Consider the following 24,145-nt stretch of genomic DNA (forward strand, 5'->3'; position numbering starts at 1 on the left):
TTTGCCAGACACCCACATGGATCTGCATTCATGTCCTGATGCTCTCTTAAAACTGGGTCATCTAACAAGGGGAAGGTTGGGCAAACTCAGAGCTTGGGGGGAGGGGGAGGATCCCACATTGTATTCCACAATCTGCATTATGTGCAGAGGTTGAGATCTGTGCAGCCTCCAGCGCAAGGCGCAGAGAATCTGGGCTTCTGTTCTTGTTCTATTTTTAGGAGAAAGTTTCTGTCCCTCATTATCACGAACCGAGATCTGCAAGCACAGGAGTTTGCTGGTTCTTCTTCAAGTTTATAGACCGCTACAGTCGGAGAAGCCATAAGGCAGGTCACAGCAAGAGTGTCAGCTGTTCTTGCGCTGACAAATGGCAGGGTCCACCTATACATAGGGAGTACAATCCCAGGTGGGCAACTGAAGGAATGCAGCTGTCTTGATATGAAAGAGAACTAAGCTGTTTCATACCAGCCAGGCTACTGAGAATTAATGAATGATGCTAATTAGCAAGTAAACAAATGATCAGAACTGCTTCCCTGGTTGACGTTGCCTGCCTAAACATGCTTGGCTCATTTATTTCTAACAAGTATGATTTCAGAGGCACAGAATTACACACTTTGAAGAACATCTCCTAGATCTTGAGACAGTTTGTTGTCTCACACAAGAGGGATCATTGCAGCCATCTGCATGGTTGTAAGGCCCAGTGGAAAATACAAATCAGAGGGTAGCCGTGTTCCACCTGCACTAGGATGGGTAGGTTCAAGTGGCACCTTAGAGATCAACAAGATTTTTGGAGGATAGCCTTTCAAGAGTTAAAGCGCCCTTTGTCAGTGGAAGATAAATTTGCCAGGGTGACCTCTAGAAACCTAAGCACATATAATGGTGTATACAGTCCATGCTATGGCATTAAAAGTTACAGCTCTTCCTCCAGGCCAAAGGAGGCAGCTTATATTAAAGTGGTTGGGCAACAACAGCTTCCATTGGTATGGCCCCCTTAGTAGAAACCCACCTTAGCACCAAACCATACCAATATAAAGGAGGACATGGATAAATGATTGGCACTCTGACTACCTCACTGTAGCAACTGGAAACAGCAACCAAATTCTGTTGGCACTGTTCACGGACCAGAGCTAGCCCATAATTTAGGCCCCCAAATACCCAGGATCTCTGAGGAATTTCCTATCCTTACACGGGAGTTTGTTGGTTCTTTTCTGTTATACAGGAATTTGACAGGAATTAAGATGTTAGGGGAACAAAGCTGGCCTCTTTCGATTTAATATTTGGAGATGCTGTAAGAGGTATCTAAGAAATGAAAGATTTCCTAATGTGCAAAATAGCTGGAAATGTCTAGCTCAGGCTTTCTCAACTAGGGTTTCGTGAAACCTTGGGATTTCTTGATGGCCCTGGAAGGGCTTCCTGAATGGGTGGAAACTAATTTTTAATATATTTTTTAAAAATTGTTAAACATTTATTGGGTGATATGGCCATATAAAGGTAAAGGTAAAGGTATCCCCAGTGCAAGCATCAAGTCATGTCTAACCCTTGGGGTGACGCCTTCTAGCATTTTCTTGGCAGACTCAATACGGGGTTGGTTTGCCATTCCCTTCCCCAGTCATTACCAGTAACCAGGAAGCTGGTTACTCATTTTACCAACCTCGGAAGGATGGAAGGCTGAGTCAACCTTGAGCCGGCTGCTGGGATCGAACTCCCAGCCTCATGGGCAGAGCTTCAGATTGCATGTCTGCTGCCTTACCACTCTGCACCACAAGAGGCTCATGGCCATATATGGTCATGTTGACCAGCCCCTCCCCCAAATGGCCAATGATGGGCCTCAGGTGGGTGTGTACATAAGCTATGCTTCTCAACCATATTCCGCATGATTGCGCCACTTCTGGGGTTTCTTGAAGCCTCAAGAATATTTCACAGCTTCTCAATAGTAAAAAGGGTGAGAAAGGTTGGTTTAGCTCCTCCATGGAATGTTGAGATAACATTGTAAAAAACTGTTCACAACTTTTCCCTTGAAAAAAAACATTAATGAAATTGCTTGAAAAGAAAATCTGCCTTGTGAACGCAGACCAGAACAACTAAATCTATACTGCTCAAACCAACATAATGCACATACCTCGCACAACAGCAGGTCAATGATGTGGAAGACCATGTAAAGAGGAAATTTTGCTGTGAAAAGTGTGAGAAACCACTGGGAGGCATACATATGAGCTTCAAGGCTAATATCCAGGAAGTGGCTGTAGAGGTCAGGAATGTACTCCTTAAAAAGGAAAGGAAACCTTCACTTATCTGATCTGAGCAGCAGCACAACACAGCACAATGCAAGGGGATATGACAAGCGCACAAAGTATTTCATAAAATGGCCCATGAAATCAGCCTCAAAATTTAGGTTGCCGATTGGACATATGTGTCTGCTTTATCAAATATTATCATCAACAGTGACTAGTGGCTCACCAGGGTCCCAAACAGAGAACCGTCTTTCCAACCTGAGACACCAGCATTGAACTAAGGCCTCCTACATGAGTACAAGCCATTTGATTACTAAGCTAAGGGCATTAAGATAAAGCTGCCTCAGACCCTTGGTCCGTCAAGCTTAGTCTTGTCTACTCTGACCAGCAGTAGTTCTTTGGGGGATTAGGCCAAGATAAATCTGAACCGACATCACTTCACAATATTGCCCCATGCTAAATCCATCGTCACTGATGCTCCTCATCCATTTGGTCCTGGAGCTGGTGCCAAATGAACCGACTCAGAAGACAGATAGGGCTGGTTGTGTCACCCCATCTGGAGCTGATAATGTGTTGAGTGGGCAGCAGGTACATATTGTTTTAAAAGACAATGGTCATGGCGACAGAAGTAAGAGGAGACAAACCACAGCTCAGTGACAAGTGAAACAGCTAGCGCTGTGTTAATGCTGAAGAACAAGTGATGAGACAGGCAGTCTTGGGTTCAAATCTCACCAGAATGCCCCAAAGGCAATTTACTGTTAATAACAGAGTGTCTGGATTTTGTACTGTAAAGAATGCCGCCCTTCAAACAAAGTCACATCACATCACGTCCATAAATAAAAGACAATCGGAGGAAAAACATTTACTCTTGGTTCAAGCAGAGCAGACCACCCTTACCTGCATGAGACGTTCCAACTGGTAAAACTTGCAGTGCAAATCTTCAAAGTTTTGTTTGAAAAGTTCCCTGAGTCCATAGTCAAACATGATTTTGACCAGAACACTAAACGCCTGTTCTTCAGGCATCTGTCAAAGAGAGAGAAAAAAACGGCTGCCATTTTTTTTTAAAGGGAAAGAATCTAAACACTCTTCTGCCTTCAGTGCAAGCATGCCCAGTTAACAGCCTGACTATCATGGCAGTCAGAAGCAAACGGCTCCCAAGATATCCACAAGCAGCCCTCAGAGGACACTTTAATTGTTCTTCCTGCCATAATATAACACCAGCTCCTGCTGGTCAAGGGTGTATTCCACCAAAGCAAGGCCATGCTTTAGCAGCAGAGCAGGGGTCAGCTACTGGTGTGACAGGCTCACAATGACCCAGAACGTCTTGTTCTTTTCCCAACAGGCTGCAACCTAAACCTTCCACTAAGGTCATGCACTGATTTCCTCCCAGTGTTCAGCCTAACACGGGTCAAAAACAACAGCCTTTTGAGGAAGATGGCTGCCAAGATGCTTGGAACTGCATACCGGAAACCAGCTTTTACCTACGCTCTGAGTAGATGCCTTGAGACAAGCGTGCACAGACTCTCCAACCTTTTAAGTGCTCTTTCATAGGCAAACAGGTAATGCACTTCAAATGTCTTGGGATTCAGCTCTGTCTCTTGGAAGCAACATTAAAAACCAGCCCCAGACAGAAAGAACTCTGAAATCCAAATGGCTTAAAGATAACTTCTCTCTAAATGAATAATCACTGTAAAACACAAGACACGAGTTATGCCTGTTAGGGCACAAAGAGCCAGCAGCAGGAGGCTGCTAGGGCCCAGGAGGAGGGGCTGCCACTGCCTGGACTGCTGCGGCACAACATCAGTCACTAAAGCATCCTCTGGTTTTCTGGGAATGGGTCTCCTCTGGGCCAGCCTTGTCCACAACACTGCACTCTCCTGCGAGTACAGTGGTAGCAGCGGCTCACCCTTTCTCTCTCCACTCACACTGAAGAAGAAAAAGGACATTCTGTCCTTCTAGGCAGCTGCATCTTGCCAGACCAAGTCCAACTACCTCCAAGGTGGCTTCATCCCTTAAAGAGGCCTCCTGGTGTCATTCAGAGAGAGTGGACAGGCATCAGCAACTTCTCTATACTGCTGGTAGGACTGGGCCCTCTGGCCCACTCCATCCTCTACTATTTGTAGTGTGCAGTACCCACCATCTTTAGCTGCAGAAGGTCCTCCTCCCCTTTCCTCGATGGAGGAAAAGGGCAAAGCTGTTACTGTTGACTGTTCACTCACCCATCCGGCTGCTTGTAGGAACAATGCAGCCGCCATTGCTTGTAGGGGGGGGGGCTATCACCTACTTGTGATTCTCTTGCCAGCCCACCCTCCCTCTTCAGCTACTGCCACAAATTCGTCAGGCCAGACAATGGCAAGCAGCAGCTTCTGTTGCTTACCTACCTCTGTCTGAAGCAGGGAGATTATTAGTAGGGGAAGGGGGCTACTGGAAGGTCTGTTGCAAAGAGCCCTTTACAGCTGGAGCTGGCCCTGAGGGAACAAGTCACTGCTAAATCTATCAAGGCCTTCCCAACCTTTCCTGTGAATATGCACCATCACTGTTAAATAACCACCTGCCTATTTGATGGACGTCTTTGCCATATCCTTCTGTATCCTCCATGTGTCATGGGGGGTGGGGTGGGAAAGAGGAGAGGGGAGAGGAGCTGCTTTTGTTAACCTGGCAGGAAGTCGGGTTTTTCAGCAAAGTGCAGAATCATTTTATATTTAGGACCGGAGGATGGTACAGCCATCACTCAAAAGAAGCTGAAGGGTTGGGAAGAAAATCTTTTTGGTTTTTGTGAGAAAAAAGAGGTCATTGATCTGAACAACGGCCTGGCCCGGAAGCTCTGCTCACTGTCATTCAACAACTGACAGCATAGATAACTTGTTTAAAAAAAGAACATATAATGGTTTAAAAATATCTTTAGTGTCAGAAAGAGAAACTTAAGGTTTTATTTTTGGAGGGGAGGGGATGCTCTACAAAACGCATCAGTATTTTCTTAACATGAAGGCTTCAAGAAAGAAAGATCCAGCAAGTTTGGCCCTGCAGATGTGGCTGTGGGCTAAAAGCTGGGTAAAACCTGTACTGAGGACTCCTAAGTGCCCATTCATACAACCATCTCACGTGGTTAAATCAGCTTGAGGAACTCTGGGCAAGTGATGGCAAGGCTCGCAAATAACGCAGAACCAAAGAGGGAAACCAAAACCCAACCTAGCCAGAAAAGTTAGGAACTCAAAGGTTGAGCTGCAAAAATGATTTTTTAACAGTTTCAAGTATTTATTACATAAAGTGCACTAGTTCAACATATTGAAAACATAGTTACCATAATTTAAAAGCATCCCGTTTCTAACTACACATGGAATAGAACAACATAGAATGGACCAAACGTATTTCGACCCCAAGGGGGTCTTCCTCAGTGGTCAAATTATTGTGAGGAATGCACTTGGGTATAAAATCAAAGGGCTTGCTGAAGACGAGTTCAGGCCTACTTTCCCAGACGTGGAGAGTTCCGTGTCTTAGAACTGAACCCGCCCCACACACACACACATGCATACACATATTTTCCTCTGCATGCAAGATTGACTGCAGACTCCATACGATCTTGTCTGCAGTGTTTAATTCAGTCAAGGATCACTAACAACAACAAAGCCAACAAAGACCATCAACCAGTCTGGTAGATTTCCTCATGGGATAATACTGAAGAGAAAAGGAATGAGGGATGCTGTTCCACAAACCTTCAAGGGAAGACCGGGGGGAGGGGGAGCACAGAACATACCAAAGTTCTACATAAAGGTGCGCAAATCATGCAACTAGCACCATGTAAATCTCATCATTAATTAAGATCTTCAACAAAAGCCCTGCTTTGTATATCCACTGTACACTGAAATTAGGCCCTTCTGCAGTGGCGTTTTGACTGCAAAACTCTCTCTCTCTCTCTGTAGCTGCTCCCCCAGAGTTTTCTACACTGTTTAGGTTTAGGCACCATGCTAAGATCTTTTTCTCTCTCCTCCAACTTTTGGGTTAAATTCAGTATTTGTGTTAGCGGGCCGTTGGATATGTGGCACATTTCTCCTTTCAACAGGCTGGAGGAAGTCATCTAAGCCCCCTTCCTTCTCCAGGGTGTTTTTTGTTATTTCTGTGCATAAGATTTGTTTGTTGAAGGCAAAGAGAAACTCACGTGCAGAAGCAGCACAGCAGCGAGGAACGACTGGCCCTGGCAATAACCAATCTCTTCATCGTAGACAGAGTAGGCCTGGGAAGAGAACCAGGATGCCTTTGAAGCAGAAGTATGAGGAATGCACCAGGTGAGAAGCACAGCAACAAAGCCCCTCCCCCCAAAAACACACACACAAAAAAACAAAACTCAGCAACAACTACTATTCCTCCAAAGCCATAGGAGAGGCAGTTTATATCTTGTGAACTGCCACGGCACATACCAGGCATGTTATGTTTATTATACAGTGCCACTGTTGCTCTGTGGGGCAGCTGTGAAAGTCACAGCTTTCTAAGTTTAAGAAGGTTTTTAATATCAAGTACCCAAAATACTGCACTTAAAGCACCTTTTGCACTCATGGGCAACGGTCCAAGGTTACTAGGTTGTTGCATTGGAGCAGGGGTCTGATCCCCAACCTTCCAACACTGGCTGCTACACCAGGCTCTCCTTGAAAACAGGAGATAGAAACTTGTCTTGATATTTTTTAAAAGATTCTCGGAAAGCTGTGTTAGTTTTATTGCCATATAAAAGCTCCTGCGGAAGCTTTCGTGGTTCCGCAGGGTCTGCAAGACTGAGCTCTTCTGCCAGGTTTATGGTTGAGGCCGGGGCGGAGAGAAGATCAGTTAGCCCCACCCCGCCCGCCAAGAAGCAGCTATGCTTTGTGAACATCTATGGCATTGGTTATGGCTCCTCTCACCTTCCCTGTGGGTTGTTATGTTAGGGGAATGGGCAGATGGATAGATGAGTTACACCACCATGTTTTATCTTGTATGTTTGTATTTTTATGTCCTGTTTTAGTGTTGATGGACTAGTATTGTAACCCGCCACGAGCTGGTTCTCAGGAGTGGCAGGAAATAAAAATCCAAAAATAAATAAAATATTTATCAGTAGGCCTACAGCCCCTGCACAGCAAAGACAACAGGCAAGGGAGGAGCTGAGAACTCAACCCCAACCCAGCTCTATGTATCTGGACTGCAGGTATCTAGGAGCATGCAGTTCCTACATAAACCAGATGTGGAATGAACCACCCAGAGTTTCACAGTTCCCTTTCTAAGGGTGCCATTCTTTGATGCAGGGATATTAACACAAAACAAAGCTTTTAAGTCTTTGATTTTAATATTAATTATACACAAGCGGTGGAGGCTTCGTCCAGACCTGGTGTGTCCCATGTGGAGCGCATCATTTTTAATGGTGCGCTTTCACAGAAAAGCGCTTAGGGTGGCCAGGAAGCCAAGATGCTTTCCATGCCAACCAGTCTCCGGGGGAGGAGGATGCAACTTTCTAGATGTGGAATTCAAAGAGCCGGACCCCGCTCCCCATCAAGCTAGGAGACAGGATCAAAATGAAGCACAGCTCTTGTTTTTACCTACTAATTGCCTCCTGTATTTTAATGAGCAACTTGATTATGTTTGCGATTTGCCTTATAATGCTAATGAGGAAATAATTATGTGGAGTTCTTTCTAGAGGAGTGCAAAGATCCTTTGTGAAACCCCCTTTGCTCTGTTCCCCATTGGTAGGGAAAACTCACAAGATCAGTTAACTCTGTTCCAGGAACATGACTTAAACCAAAGGCTGGTTCCCTCTGGCTAAAGAAGCAGAGGTACCAGTCAGCAGATAGAAGCCACACGGCATTGCTGCCACAGTCCTGCATTTTTCAGTAAGCTCGTGATCAATTTGAAACAATGCATTGTGATTTTTAGAATTTGAAGTGATTTATAGCAGTTTGCAAACCAACTTCCAGCATCTAGAATACATTGCACAGAGAAAAAATATTACACAGTAGTTTCCTATAAATCCAACCGGTGACTCATGCAAATGAGCCAGGCCACACACTGTGGGAATTATTGTCCGCCCACCATTTTAGTCTGGAGACAATGCTCCTGACATCCAACATAGCTGTCCATTAAGCCCTATACACAGGGTCACACCAGCTGAATTAGTTCAAGGGAACTTTATGTATATTGCATTCCACTCAACACTCTGACCCAGGTTCTGGCTAACAAACTGATTTGCCTCTAAATGACATTAGCCTGACATACAGGAGCAAACAGCCCATTCATCTAGGTCCCCATAGCTCTGGTCAACAACTACCCCGGCCGAAAAGGACTAAAGAGGTCACATGTCTGATACCTTGCATATTTTGTACAATGAGTCCTGGCCATCTCCCCCAGTGTCTTTAAAGTAATCGTGGGCAGGGAACGTGCGGTTGATGTCCCGTGTGATGGCACTGTCCTGTGGAGACTCCTGCAAAGCCAATGAGACAAAAAAGTCTGGTTAAGTTCAAGAGCTGCAGACAGGACTGGGACTAGATCAAAAACCAATCACTTTGACAAAACAATCCAAAATGAAAGCATTGGCCATTTCTTACCTTGCCTTTTAATGTTCATGGTAAAGGGCTGCCAACTAAGACTCCTCCTCCCTACCTCTCAGTCCATCGTTAAGGGAATCTTGATGTATTTTAAGAAAAAAGCTCATTTTGCCCAGTTCTTCTGCTCTTTGGGCCCCAACCCAGCCCTATTACACCAACCAAGGACTCCACAGAAGCTCCCACTTCTGCATCCAACATAAAAGAGTCAGCTACTTCAGTCCACTCTTAAGCATTGTGATACAGAATAGGATCCTGACTCTGTACACCGAGGTCCCTTGTAGATCGAAGCATCTAATTTTTATTTCATTTCTAAAACAATGTGACTGTTTAAAATGATATGGGTTTGGGTCCACTAAAGTAGGGGTAGTCAACCTGTGGTCCTCCAGATGTTCATGGACTACAATTCCCATGAGCCCTGCCAGCATTGCTGTCCATGAACATCTGGAGGACCACAGGTTGACTACCTCTGCACTATGGCTTCCCATATTTCTTGGCTTATGGGTGTCCAGCTCGGAAAGAAGTCTTGCAGGCCCCTCCCTTCTCACTTTCATCTGTTTGTTATTTGAACGACTTTATGCATGAACTAGAACACTGTGGCTGCTTCGGAAACCCTCCAGCACAAACCACCATCGCTGTACTCTGCAACAAGAGATAATTGGCATTGGATGCATTTGCACAACGTCCCCAGTATCATGTGATGGCACAGACATGTCACAGCATGTGCAGAAAGAGCCACATATATTCCACACACCAGAGATCACACCCCTCAACTGTAGGATTCACAGCCAGGTGAAGTTGCGGTTGCAGAGAGGAGGTGCTTGTTGAAATCTTGTTTATACATCATACGTTTCCCTCCGCAGAGAGGATCCAAAGCTTACTGTACTACAACCACTCTGTGAGGTATTGTTAGGCTGAGAGAGAAAGAGACAGAGAGAATGGACTTGCCCAATGTCACCCAGTCAGCTTCCATGGTAGAGGGGGGTTCAAACCTGAGTCTCCATGATCCTATTCTGACTGTCTAACCACTAGAATAGCGATCCCCAACCTGTAATCCACATGTGGTCCTTCGACTAATTGGAGGTGGGCCCTGAAGGACGCCTTCTCTGCCCCCCCCCGGCCCTTTACTTCACCTCCCCAGCCCTTTACAACATACTTCGGGTGTCATTGTCTCCCATCACTATTTCGTTGCAGAGAAACAAGCTCAGGGTTCCCATTGGTTTGTCATTGTCATGAGTTAAAATTTCCATGAAAATAAAATGTTCCTTATGTTCATTGTTGTGGTGTGTCTGTATCTTATTTTGAAGGGATGTTTAAACATTACCATAGCGATCAGAGAGCGTTAGGGCAGTGGTTGAGAGTAGAGGAGTAAACTACCCCCCCCCCATCGGGCCTCAGTAAAAGGTGGTGAGTGGTCCCCAGCGTTTAGTCCCCGGTGATAAAAAGGTTGGGGACCACTGCACTAGAAGGTAGCTGAGGCACCTGGATTGTGTGCTCTGCAGGATTTCTTGTTAATCAGGTCGCAACGTATATCAGAAGCAAAACAAATTCTACAGACAACCTTCATACATTTTCTTGGACATAAAATGTGTGGCCACATCTATTGCTTTAAGCACAGGGTGCTTCAATCCTCCTGGCTATGAGGCCATATGAAAAGGACAGAACAGCCCAGCTTAGTGAAAGCTTGTCTAAATATCAGAGTCTATATTGAGGATTTCAAATTGCTTTAGTCTCATCCTCCTAATACAGCCCTTTTTCAACCTTTCAGGCTTCGCAAAGCCCCTGAAGTGCTACCCCCTGCCATACCCCTGGAAGTGACATCACCACCCGTGTTAACAGGCCGGCTGAAGGACTGAGAGGAGGAGAGAAAGGAGATGGTTAAAGCCGGAAGTAGGCGTGTAGGCTCCAACCTCTCCCAGGAGCACAAACCATAAGAGAACTCATGCTTGGGAGGAAGGGGAGCAATGGAAGCAGACAGTTCCCTAGTTTATGGCTGAGTCCATTAAGCAGGATGGGAAAGCCCAGTCCCCCTCGAGCCCCTGCCCTAATATCTGCATTTTATTCCAAAATGCATCAAACGCTTGAAAAATATTCAGCCTGAAAACTCCAAGAGATGCCTCAGTTAGAATTCTGGTACCTGAAGTGAGCAGTAAAGAGAACCAAAGGATCATCTAGATCCATCAATGCACTTTTCAAGACTCCAGCTCTGAAAATAAGCCTCCATAAACCTTTCTGCACAAGCTCCACAAAACTCATTAACCAGAAGCTTTTTGAAGAGCTTTAATATAATTAATATGCAGCAATCTGCCTCTATCTTTCCTTTTCCCAGAGGAAAACGTGGCCCAGTTTTGTTTGTGAGATTGACAAGAGCAGCCTAGGAGGAAGGAGAAGTCTGGGCATTCCCAAGCGAGAATCAACAACTAATTCCCCTTCTTTTCAGGCTTTCCACAGACTAAGCCACAATCAACAGAATGTTGTTGGCTGGAGGCTTGAAAATTAATAGCTGTGGCAGAAGGTCGCTCTAACTTTATTCAGATATAAAGGAACAAATCTTCAGGCTCGTGTGCTCAGTTCAGAGATCAAAGGGAACTTGTTTGAGGGGGAAGAGGGAAGGTAAGCACCTAAAATCCAGAGGTCCCAAGCCTTGTTACATTAACCTCAACAGGCACGGTGCTGGGTTTAAACTGAAATTAGATTTCACTGGCATGAAGTTTCCAGCTCGGTGCATATAACCAGTCCTCTTCTGACTCATGCAGACAAGATATACAAGCAGAACTGTGCAAATACTAAAGAGTGCTATCTTGGGGGGGGGGGGGTGTTAGCTGTAGTAATGCAGTAAGAGAACTCTAGGGAGGGGGGGGAGTATATATTCTTAAGATCTGGAAATATTTAACACACCCACATTTTGAACTCCAGCCTCCTAATGGCTTCTAGTTGACAAAGTAGGCCTTCATTTGGAAGTAGGTCCATAATTATACAAACCCTCTTCCCCTTGCTTCTACTGGCAATCAAGCAAGGATGGGACCAAGGTCTGGGAGTGGATTGCTCTGGTGACTTTCAGTGCAGCATTAGTGTATTCTCCTTGCTTTGCTTGCCTCTGGGATTTTTATAACGTTCTTCTGCTACTGGAACATGTTGTTTGGGGACAGAGGGGGAAAAAATGCACGGAAATGATAACATTTTTAAAAGATTTTTAAAAAACAGTACTTGGTCTAAACAAGTGTACCACAGCCATTGTATAACCCCCCATCGTTCCTATTTTTATACTCTGCGATGAGAATTGGCTTGCTGGGCTATTTCTCATGCTTCCAGTGGGGGGGCTGGGGAGCCAAAAGGAAACCTTTGCAAGAACACACCCTTCACAATCTTGGGGTTGGAAATAGAAAGCAATAAATGGCAGGAAGAAAAAGAAAGCAGCAAGGAAAGTGAAGTGGAAGCCTGCCGTGAGAATGAAGGAGATTGGCAGAGCCAAGATGACAAATTTCCCAGCATGGCTCCTGGTCATTCACTAAAAGGGCAGGAAGCTTGCAATCTTATCAGAGAAAGCTGGAGATTTATCGGGAGCGGAGGTTTAAATAGCTCAGGAGAATCATTTTCCCCATCCTAAACTGGATTTCAGGATCCCAAAAAAAGTTCCCAGTGATCTGCTGTAAAACAATCAAACTTATAATTGTCTTACAGAATTCACCGCAACCCAATGTGGAGGATGTGACCATCTTAGATGACTGTCAAGACAGGCATACCCAAATATACAGAGGAAAAGTGTAGGTCTTGTTGCAGCCATGCTTGCTGAACAGAATCCCCATTTACAGAGATGCTGGGAACAAAATTAAAATAAAATATAAAATAAAATAAATGAGATTCTCCCCACCCGTGCTCTGCTCAAGGGCTTCCCAGAGATCAAGCAAAATAAAGGACTGGATGGTTATGATCTGATCAAGCAGAGCTGTTCTTAAATGCTTAAATTAGCTTAAATTGTTTTTGGTGGTGCCCTACACGTAAGCCACGCAAGCACCAAGGGAAAACTTGCTGGCTACATGCCTTTCCCATGGAGACTAAGGGCACCACTGGAGCAGGAAGCCCTCTTGTGTGAATACAGTGGAGATCCCACCCAGCCCAATGAGGCTTGCACAGGGGAGCATTCCCATTGGTAACACCCTAAGTCATCTTGCAGAATGACCTGGAATTATTTCCAGAATTTAAACTGGCTTCCATCACCAGGTTTAAGCGATTTAGGGTATATACTGTGGTTTTCTGCTTGGTTTTGCTTCAGCACAACATATTTTTAAGTCGAAACGGTTATATTTTTCTTTTGATTTATTGTTCGTATTTGGCAGGGGCAGCACAAGAGAAAGAAGCTGAATCGATATAATAAATACTTCTTCATTCTGTCTCAGACTGAGCAGCTGCACTGAGAATTACACCTGGGAATTACAGAGACTTTTCATCTTGCAAAGCTCTACTATTTCCAGCTCTGGGAAACGCAATATATGGGAAATGCAAATCTCCTAACGCCAGAAAAGTTACATCCAACTAACATGTTAAAAGAAAATATTTACCAGAATGTGGCTCTTGAGCCTGATTTCCATTGAATATCTGAGACCAAATCCATTTGAGACAAGCTAAGAGATGGGTGGCCAGCTGCTGTTTGATACAATTATGCTCCAATATGACATAGTTTCAGGCCAAATATGGCAATAAGTCCGATTCTAAAAATAAGAGTGAATCCTCAAGTGATACCCAGCCCCCTCATCTGTGTGCATTTCCTTTTAGGGCTCAAGTTTCCCACAAGAAAATCATAAAGAGGCAGTTGGTACAACAACAACAAAAAGATAATAAGGCATCCACAGAAAATGGCTGGTCATATTTTTATGCCAAAGGCGACTGGAGAACAGCTGGACCTTTCTCTCTCACACAGCATTTAATGCCACGAATGAAGATAGAAGGGTGGAAAACACAAGCCATCAGCTCACAGCTCTCACGCAAGAATGCAGCCACACACAAAGGCACCCATAAAAGAAAAAAGAGGCTAGGAAAAGTTTATTTTTAAAGATCTTGAAACCCAGTATCTAAATCAAGGATAAAGCACACTTCGGAGGAAGTCTGTGCACAAAAACATACATGAAATCAAAAGCTGATATCACTCTTTGCTAGAATTCCACACCTCCAAAATCAATAGCTGCATATTGGCGTAGAGTAAGCTTTTTGAAGACATAAATCATGCTGGTGACGGCTCCTGTACCAGAGGTGGCTGCCTGCATGCTCTTCAAAGGAAAACAGAATCCCCCTGCATTATAGAATGGCAGAAATGTCTGTGCACAATGCCACACGCTATCTCAGAAGTAACACAAAATGCCTTTTCATGGCAGCTTCCAACTTTTAGCATGCAACAAGGGGATAAAAATAAAACACCAGAGAAGTGGGGAAAACTGCATTTGGGGAAATGTTTGCTAAAGGGTGTGGAAAGCAATCCCATCTTCGTGCAAAATAAAAATAAATGCCCCGGTCCACCCTGCAGTGTGGCAAAGTGCCGCAAAGTCGACCAGGGCATTTTTTGCCCCCTCTGGGCTGTCATGGGACAAGGAGGAGCCCTGTTGACCTCCACAGTGGGCTAAGAGAACTCGGAAGAATCAGTGTTTCCTTAGCCCAGGGCTTCTGGGGCTAGGTCTGCGAGGGTGGCGGCCTGGCGGCAACGTCACATAAAAACAAGAATTTGCTCCGCTTCCATATGACTGCCCTCTTAGCCTTTTCTGCCCGTGCGGAATCAGCTTTTGGGAACGTTTGTGCTTAAGAAATGGTGTAAAAATATTGTCAATGAAACTTATTAAATAATGAAGAACAAATAAAAACCTGGAACTCTATAGTTTATTCAATTTACTTCATATTAATAAAATGTTTGCATGTACAGTATCCCCTAGACCAGTGGTCTGCAACCTTTCTAAGGCTGCGGACCGGTGTGTGGGGGGGGGGTGATCCGGCAGCCACGCATGCCTCACATGCGCAAACGCAGGCCCTTACCTTCAAAGTTTTCCTACTACCAAGAGAACACATATTTTATTTTGTATTTCCACTGGGTCCAACACGTTAACTCCAAAATATGGCAACTTTTCTTAATTTGAAACCCAAACATTACAATGCTGTTAAAAGTTGGTAATGACTCCTCCTCCTCCTCCCCTCAGCCATATATGTGAAATAGGCTATCCAAAGGATATGTTCCAAATCAAATTAGATGCACATTGAATGTAGATAATGTATTCACTCTGGATGCATCTTGATAGAGTTCAGCAACTGGGGAAAGCCTCATGTGCCATGGGCACAGAGAAAGCACGCATTTCCACAGAAAACCTAACCATTCCTGGTTTGAGATGAGCTCTTACAATGCGAGCTTATCAGGCTTTGAGCAAAATCTTGAAACATATTCCTAGGGGGGGGAAACTTACAAGCACCGATGGAAGACAGCTTTACTTGAACCGCCACAGATGGGGGAGAGCTTTATTTGTAGGTTACACACAGCTTACAATACACAGCTGCAGCTGACCAGTCAGATTTTGAGAATAAATTACATGGTTCCTTCCCAATAACAAATGTCATTTTTTACCTTAATATTTCAGAAAGCTGCACACTCATGACAAGCAAAAAGGGTTTGTGCATTGCAGTACTCGCCTGATTTCTAGCTATTGGACCTCAAGAGCCAGCTAAAGATCAAAGATGTACAATTAGTGTCAAACATTTAAAAGATTCCACAGAGAAAAATTACTGGCACTATAAATACACCAAGTAAAGCTGCCAGACCACAGTGTTTGTTATATCTTTCTCCTGAACTGCTTTTGTACTTTTGCCAGCATGCTGAAAAGGTTTACCTTTCAGAAATGTTGGCTCTTTAAGGCTCTACTAGTTATTCTTGACCTGCTCATTTCCCCCATCCCAGAACAGTAATTGCTTTCTACTTTGTGCAGAATGAATGTGTTAGTAAATGCTTTTTGTCCATGGATTATTACTAAAGACACTGCAAAACTGACCCTTCAGATACAGGAGTTATCTGATCAACCTGTATTACTCCTTAGTAAGTTTTCATTTTTTAAACGTACAAACAATTTTACCTTCCCAGTTATAAGAACTCACTTACCAACGATACTGCTTACAGTTCAAGGAGATGAACAAAGCACTGACCTTGGGGCTCACAATGGACTCTGTGCGACCAATGAATGAAATCCTTGCTCTTCTACTCATCTCTTGGCCCTCGGTCAGGCTGGACCCAGGCAGCATTGTCTGATACAACAGAGGCAACTTCTTGCCTGAGAATTTAAAACACTGACCTAAGGAAGCTGTCAATTCCCTGAGAATCAGTTTGCCGCAGGTCCAATCTCGCCCCTCCAATTCTCTCTATTTCTTCTGGCCAGATAACCTTGCCCTGAAACCAGATGTCAAAAGGGAGCACCACAGGAGCCTGTGCTATGGGCTCAAGGGAGCTCCATTCCCTAACAGGGCTCTCATGTTGTCCTTATCTCCACCTCCTTACTACCACCAAAAGCTACTCTTGCCATAACACATGCAAGCAGGACCAGAATTCCCTCATGCATCACAAAAAACAGATCTGCACCTGATCCTATACTACAGTATTTGCTGGCATATAAGACTACTTTTCCCCTCTGAAAAACATGCCTCCAAGTGGGGGGGGGGGGTGTCGTCTTATACGCCGGGTGCACTTCAGTTGGGATAGACATAGCTGCCCATAGTGGCCCATAGTACTGTATTTTGAGTGGAAATGTTGGAGGGTCGTCTTATACGCCCAGTCGTTTTATACGCCGGCAAATACGGCACATTACAGCAAAGAGGTCAAGAAAAGAAACAATAAGAAATCATGCCCTTAAATCATACTGGGGAAAGAATGCAAAGGGCTCTAGAGATAAGCACTGGCACCTTGAATGTAACCAGCAGAACTGGAACAGATATACGTGTGCGTGTGTGTGTGTGGCTTCTGAACAACCTGGGTCCTGGTGCATCCATCTACAGTCACCAAGCACTTCTGCTCCAGAAAGGGGAGTATTTCACAAATCAAATGAAGATAATCACATGGGCTCCTGGCCACAGCTGCAGCCTGAGATTCAAGAAAAAGACCTGGATGTAAATGACTGGATCTGATCATTTGGGCTCCAAGGACATCCTAATTCTTCTTCTCTAGTTCACCAAGGCTGAACCAGCCAGAAAAAAAAAATTAATAACCAGCGTATTAGAATGCCATCCACTAAAGAACCCCCTCCCCAGCCTACAGAGCAATTTAAGAATCCGCTGATATACCTGAATTAACTGTGGTATAAAACTCAGATGCTGTTATAAGGTCATATCACAAAGTCCTCAGAATCACTCCTTGGAAACAGCTGTGCCCAAAAAATGAGATTCATATTTTCTGTTAGCTATGGTGTTACTCTGTAGTGGGGCTATAATACACCAGGGAACAGAATCAGAGATAACCACCTCCAAATACATGGCTGAACAGGAACCAGAACTTCTCACACTTAAGTCACTAGACTGTCTAAAAATGCTGGTTGTCGTAAAATGTCACCAAGTAACAGTATTTTCGCAAAAGAACTGAGAATATGCATTTAAACATCAACACATGTATGTTCCACTTTTCGTAACAATTTTGAAGTGGGACAAAGACCCCCCCGTTTTAAAAAGTTCTAAACATTCTTCCTTTTTTGCTGTCAAAAAAGGTAACTTACGAAGACACTGCAGGGTTTTCAAGGCGAGATGTTCAGAGGTGGCCTGCCTCCATGTCACAGCCCTGGTATTTTCTGGTTGTGTTGATGGACCTCCTTATGGTACCTGGGTTTTGGCCACTGTGTGACACAGACTGCTGTGCTGGATGGGCAACTTGTCTGTTCCTCGGAGGTCTCCCATCCAAATACTAGCCAGGCCAACCCTGCTTAGCTTCTAAGCTCTGATGAGATCAGGCTTGCCTGAGCTCTCATTCATACACAACATTAAAATATGCACCGTGGGGTGGATCAACTGGTTCTCCGTCTAAGAGAGGACCCTCTCCCAACGGAAGCGAGAATCTTTCCCCAATAGACTCTTCACGTAGTAGAAAGGAACCTGAATAAAATCAAAATGTCTGAACAAAGAGAGCAAAACCAACATTCCTAGATGTTAGGTGGGAAAAAAATGAACGTTTTACACACTTTGCTGAAAAGTAGTCAGGCTAACTGCCCATTCCAAAGCTCACACGGTGAGAAATCCCAGTTGTCTCTCTGAGTAAGTTCATGTTGTTCTCTCTGAGTAAGTTGATGTTCATATACCAGGAGGTTAATGTCGAAGCAGGAATTCCTTGTAATGTATGGGATACAACACAACATTAAGTCGGGTGTCAGCAACCTTTTGAATAGAGCCAAACGACATTAAAATTCAGAGCAAGAGGTCAATAAAAAGTCAATTTGCATAGCAAAAAACACATAGCTTGATATGCCTGATGAGCCATACAAATTTCTGCAGCCCAAACACTGGTTGTTACAAGATCTTTATTAGGAAGCGGCACACAGATGAGAGCCCACAGTAACTAATACACAAGAGAACTCCATATGTTTTTTTTCATAAATTTACATATAGTTCACCTCTACCATTTCCCTTTCTGTGAAGCATCTGTAAGTAGCCCTTTTGTTTTATATAATTTTTTGCCTATTTTAGCATCAGACCTACACCTCCAATACACAGAAGCCAACCAGAGATCCATCAAGGTCATTACTAGCAAGAGCTCTTCAGTGTCTGTGTCTTTCTCATAATCTACCATTTGAGCCTTTTAAAAAATATCCGGAGATTGAATCTGGTACCTCCTGCAAACCAAGTAGATATCACGCCTCTCCTTTTCTTAACTGAAAATTTATCTTATCTTCCCCCTGCCCTTAAGGAAAAATATCTGGTTTTGGACCAAGCCACACTTGGCTCTGGAACACTAGAATTGCAGGGCCCCATAGTAAATTTTGGTTAAATTATAATTTGTGTTAATACCTATTATGCCTTAAAGGGTTACATTTCTCTTCCACAAAAGAGGGGAGCAAATACATCTCAAAGCAACCCAGGTATATCAGCTCCTCACTCAAAAAAAGATACACATCAATTTCATTGGTGCATAAATCCTGTGATTGCTTGTGCCCATATAAGGTTTAACTACTTTCAGAACATGTTTTCAGGCAATTTCTTCAGCAAAGAGGCAAAAACCTTAAGGACATATAAATGACCTGACAGCACAGGCAGCCACTGAGCCAAGGAAGGCCTTTCAGGCTTGCAAACATGCCAAATAATTTCTCACTATCTACTGTGGTACCAAGATGACAAGTCGGGTCAGATGGTCTTCCTTCTGCAACTTCCTCTCAGTCTATGGATTCAAAAAGGCATAACCTGGACTAGAAGTTTAAATGACCACTCTAAACACTGCTTGTTTTCTTGTACAACACTTTCTTGTATAACACTTTCATCATACAAGCCTTGATAATGTTTGGCTTTGTCAGCCCAAGGCAGGTCCTTCTACTTTAGCATCCTATTTCCCACGATGTTTGACCAGATTGCCCTGGAAGAGTCACAAAGGCTAAAGCTTTCCCATTTTTGTCCCCCCCCCTCCCCGACATTCAGAAGTATACTATCCTATGAACAATGTGATTTCATACAACTTTCATGGCTAATATCCTTCAAAAGACTACTCCTCTACAAATTTGTCTAGTCCCCTTTTAAAGTCACCTATGGCTTGACCTATACATGCATCAGAATGGACTTTTCCACTTCAGACTACAGGAGAGGTGTTACATTTGCTGGCAGGGGCTTCTGGGAATTGTGGTTCATGGACATCTGGAGGGCCGCAGTTTGACTACTCCTGCTCTACATGAACAATTCCCCGTAAATGGAAAACTTCCACATCATGTGAAGTACTAGGGCTAGCTTTGTCCTGGGTGCGTGCCATTCCTATTTACAGGGAGTTTTTATTCAAACAAAACAATGGGAATGCAGACTTGGCACCTGCAGCCCGCAATGATAGAACCCTTCCTACTACACGCATTGACTGCGCCTCAGAACTAGTATCCATCGGCACACCCCATAACATGATCCACATTTTCTACTTCACATACAGGAAACAAAAGAGGACTAGGAGCAATATGCTAGAGGCCAAGGCAATACTGAGATGGAAGCGACCTCAGGTTTCCTGCAGTTGCTTCAAAGAAAGCGTCTTTCTACCATGCACTGCCTTATGTTACAGGAAACAGCAGCTGAATGCATTTATGCAGGGTGCCAGGGCCTATTGGGAATTCTCTTTTCAGTTTACCACTCTATCACTATTTTAAGTCAGCTAGTCCATGGACTGGAATGGCTACAAACTTTCTCACTGCCATCTTAAATCCTTCTCTGTATTACAGGCCCAAGAGGGAGCTAGCAGACTACCTGAGGTCTGGAGGCTCCACCTTTTGAGTCTGAAGCCCACAGAAAGGCCTTACCAAGAATGCAGAACTGCAAGTGAGAGAATAGCATTGATCTGTGCTTACACCACAATGACTTTTCTTCCTGGGCAGAAAAATAAGGCCTATACTACTAATTTTCTGTGTAGCCAACCCTGCACCACAATGCCAATGCAGAACTGGAAACAAACAAACAAATAAAAATACCCCTTCCATTGAGCTTCTAGCCCTCACTGTGCTGAAATCATCTGGAGAAGCCTGCGTGGTTGGGATAAGGTGGAACCAGGGCTACTGTCACGGTGGAAGTCAGATCTGAAAGCCCAGCATGGCTCAGAGCCCCTCCACACAGCAAGGAGAATGGAATATATGTATCGCTTATGCGCGAGTGTTTGAGTTGCACATTTGGTAGCCCCATCCTATTCCTGTTTCCTCAGGAACAAGTCCCACTCCTCTTCTCCCTGAGATTTACTACCCAGAAAGAATGTCTAGGATTCCAGCTATAATCAGACTGTAGAATCTGATGGTCTTTGATACAAGCACCAGGCTCCGGCAAAGCTGCTGCAGGTAGAGTCACTGCAGCCACTCATCACATCATCCTCTCTCCTCAGAATGCTGCGCACAGGAGAACCATCACCCAAACACGTAGCACGTTCCTTCTTAAGGCAGTTTGCATGTCCAAATAGCGCTGTGAGCATTCTGGGGGCAAAGGCAAATGTTCGAAACACCCTGTGAAACTGTGACCGACCTTCTCAAAGCATGAGCACACAATAGATGCAATACAACCCATCTCCAAATAAATCCACATATTTGCTCTTCTGGCCCAGAACTATATGGCTTACCAAAAGGAACCCATGCTGGTTGGTTTTGAAAAGACACAGCACCTGCCTGCTTATCCTACTGGTAGAGAGGCAGCATCTTGCTTTGTAAGGAACTCAAAATTTGTGATCAGTTGTCACAGCTATTTGTGTCATTTCCCCCCTTCTCTACTCCTACTAGGTCTTAGCATGCGAAGTCCCAGAACATTTTAGATTTTAAGACAGCAATCTTCTCTTGTTGGGAGAAATGTCCACGCAAAGCTCCAGGGTGTCACCCCTTTCTCATGTTGTCACCACAATTCCAAACTGAGGAAAGGACAAATATTCTCTTATTTAAAAAAAATACTTTATTCAACTGCTAGATTTGGTCTGCACCAACGTTATCCTGTTACTACACAAACAATTATTTCAAAAAGATGCAAATACTGTGTTCTAACTCACAAATGAGCATCCTAACAGCAAACAGGGTACTGGGGGCCACAGCAACTGTTTTGTTTACTTTTTTAAAAAAGCACACTGGGGCAAGGGGATCTAAACACATGGTCATACCATTGGCTTGTTACATACTGAAATCAAATTTTCAAGTGTTCACATCATTTGCGACAGGCCTGAAGAAAAAAATGGGAGTCAGGAAGAACAACGTCTGATCCCTTGTCTTGATTTTGAAATATACTTTGGTATTGCACAAACAAAATATCAGGGAATACAGCACTGAACCATTAACATCCTCACACTTACACACAAAGCACAGACCTCCAAACACCCTAACGAAGTCGTAAGGAAGAACGCATGTATGTCTTTTTTGCCTACCCTTTCACACACCCACCATTGTCAGTCACTCTAGGTGGGGAAGGAGAGAATGAGAATTTGATTCTTAAAACGGAACTCTCGGTCAGTACACCCATCTCCTGCCCATCAGGAGGAAAACTTTTAAAGTGAAACGTCAAACAGCACACGCTTGTGAAAACTCCTGATTTTTTTTTTTTTAATATCAGCAGCACTTCTCAGAGAAAGTTGTGTGCATGTGCTTTAGTTTGTTTTGGGTGGTCTTTTTTTTTTTTGCAAACCTGGACATCTTTAAGTTATTTTGCAATCAGAGCAATCCCTATTTTAGACATGACAACCATTGGAAGGTCTTTTGCTCCTTGATGCAGAAGAATCCTTTGAGGCCCGGTGCCTGGTGCAAGAGGCACAAACTACACCGGACAGGCGCTTTAACCCTTTCTGAAAGACACTGTTGGACAGACTGTAGATGACACAGTTGCAAAAACTGTTGCTGATGGCAAGCCAGGTGGTCAAGAAGGAGGCCACGCGGTTGCGGTACACTTCTGAGCTTTCCAAGAGAAAATAAATGATGTACGGAAGCCAGAGAATGTAGAAGACACTGGTGATGCGTAGGAGAACCATGGCGTAGCGCTTGTCTGGGCAAGGCTGGGCCTCTGCTGTCTCCCCATCCTGAGAGCTGAACCGGACTCTCCTTTCGTTGATCTCCTTGGTATGCTGCTGGCAGATGCGGAAGATGCTGAAGTATGTGAAACAGACCACGAAGGCAGCTGGCGCATAGAGCATGACGACAATAAAAAGGGTGAAATAAGCATCGGTCTTCCAGAAGTTGGCACACCATTCAAAGACATCTCCGTGGTAGCCAGGCTTCCCCCACTGGAAGAAGGCAGGCAGGAACACAGCACCCGAGTATAACCAGATGAGCAGGATACACACCCGGAGCCTCCAGGGGGTGACTAGCGTGTTGTAAGTCAGCGGCTTTGTGATGGCGATATACCTGTCAACGCTGATACAAGCCAGAGAGGTCATGGAGACGCTCTTGAGCACCGAGACCACATAGCCAAAGACCTTGCAAACCAGGGATTCTTCCAGGAAGGCAATGCGGTAGTGCAGCAGAGACAAAGAAGGCACCAGGCAGCTCACACCCACCAAGAGGTCAGCGTAGGCCATGGTCTGGATGAAGTAGCTGGTGGTATGGTGGTTGAGCAGCGGAGCGCAGTGGAAGACAAAGATGACAACGATGTTGCCCGAAATGATGAGGACGGTGAGGAAGACAATGATTATCACCTCCAGGAGGCAGAAGTCCAGGGTCTCCGGGGAGGCGGCGGCCAGGAGGCAAAAGGGCCTGCTGCTGCGGTTGCCGTCCAGCGAGGCGTTCATCTTGCAGGGGCGATCCCGTCACTCCGCTGCTGCCGGTGGCTGCCCGGCTGCCCCTGCAGCTGCTGTCATTGCGGCTGCTGGTGCACGTGCCGCACTGTCAGTGCCTGAGCAGCTGTGCGGAAGCTCCCCAGGGCTGCTGGGCATTGTCCGCAGCAGGCGGCTCCCCTGGATGGTCGGGCTCTGGCTGCTGCAGCCGCCTCCGCCGCCTGCCTGCCTGCCGGGGCTGCTGCTCTTTCTCGGGCAGCACCGAGCCAGCAGCTCAGAGCACACCACGCACAGATGGAGGGGAGGGGAGGGGGGGAGCGCTCTAGAGGCTGGCCTGCTTGTTGCAAAGAAGGCGGTGGGGGGGGGAGAGAAAGGATCTCCGGCAATAGCCACGAGGGGGTGGGTCTTCCTCCAAGAGCCGCGAGAAAAGAAAGGAAGGAGGGGAGGGAGGAGGTGGTTTGCAGCATTCCTCGGCCAGCCCCCCACCCCCGCCTTTCACGCCCCCCCCAAGATGCAGTCGCCCAGCTCCCCACCCCCAAAACTGCAGAAGCAGGTTGGTGAGGGGCAGGCGCCAACCTCGGCACTTGGAGAGGAAAGCGTAGCTGGGGGGTTCCCACACCGGTCCTGCGAGGAAATGAGACGCCTCGCTTCTCCTCTGCTAGACTAGCCTTTGCGTCCCGTCCCCCGTCCCCTCCCGCCCACGGCTGCGGGGACAAAGGCGCAGAGATGCGAGGCGAGTGCCTGGAAGCAGCTTCCTGCGCCCCAGCCAGGCGGAGCAGCTGCCGGCTGCAGAAAAGCCGGGGGAGGGGCGACCCCAGGTGCAGGAGGAGGAGGAGGAGGAGGAGGAGGAGGGGGAAGCAGACGAGGCGAAGGGTCCAAGAGCAGCAGGGGAAGGGGGAAACCGGAGCCAGCAAACCATGCTCGCCCGATGCCTGTCTGCCTTCGGGACCGGAGAA

General features: G+C 45.4%; 2 protein-coding genes across 3 annotated transcripts in view; both read right to left on the reverse strand.

The window, feature by feature from the left end:
• The window catches only part of RABGAP1 (RAB GTPase activating protein 1), a 73,727-nt gene that overhangs the window by 18,219 nt on the left and 31,363 nt on the right, over positions 1-24,145 (reverse strand). For both annotated transcript variants that reach the window (XM_077306881.1, XM_077306882.1), the window contains 4 exons: positions 8,551-8,664; positions 6,385-6,459; positions 3,126-3,251; positions 2,117-2,260 (listed from right to left, as the gene is read on the reverse strand). In XM_077306881.1, the coding sequence (XP_077162996.1) occupies positions 2,117-2,260; positions 3,126-3,251; positions 6,385-6,459; positions 8,551-8,664 (459 nt within the window). The remainder of the gene's footprint in view (positions 1-2,116; positions 2,261-3,125; positions 3,252-6,384; positions 6,460-8,550; positions 8,665-24,145) is intronic.
• Positions 16,570-23,661, reverse strand: GPR21 (G protein-coupled receptor 21). The gene has a single exon (XM_077306047.1). It carries the CDS (start codon positions 23,202-23,204, stop codon positions 22,152-22,154), a length of 1,053 nt encoding a protein of 350 aa, XP_077162162.1. The 5' UTR covers positions 23,205-23,661; the 3' UTR covers positions 16,570-22,151.

Source organism: Paroedura picta, chromosome 12 (genome assembly GCF_049243985.1).
Source record: "Paroedura picta isolate Pp20150507F chromosome 12, Ppicta_v3.0, whole genome shotgun sequence".
Taxonomy (NCBI): Eukaryota; Metazoa; Chordata; class Lepidosauria; order Squamata; family Gekkonidae; genus Paroedura; species Paroedura picta.

What these genes read in the sequence shown, in the direction of transcription:
- GPR21 (XM_077306047.1), bottom strand. Translation starts at nt 23,204, where the DNA reads ATGAACGCCTCGCTGGACGGCAACCGCAGCAGCAGGCCCTTTTGCCTC.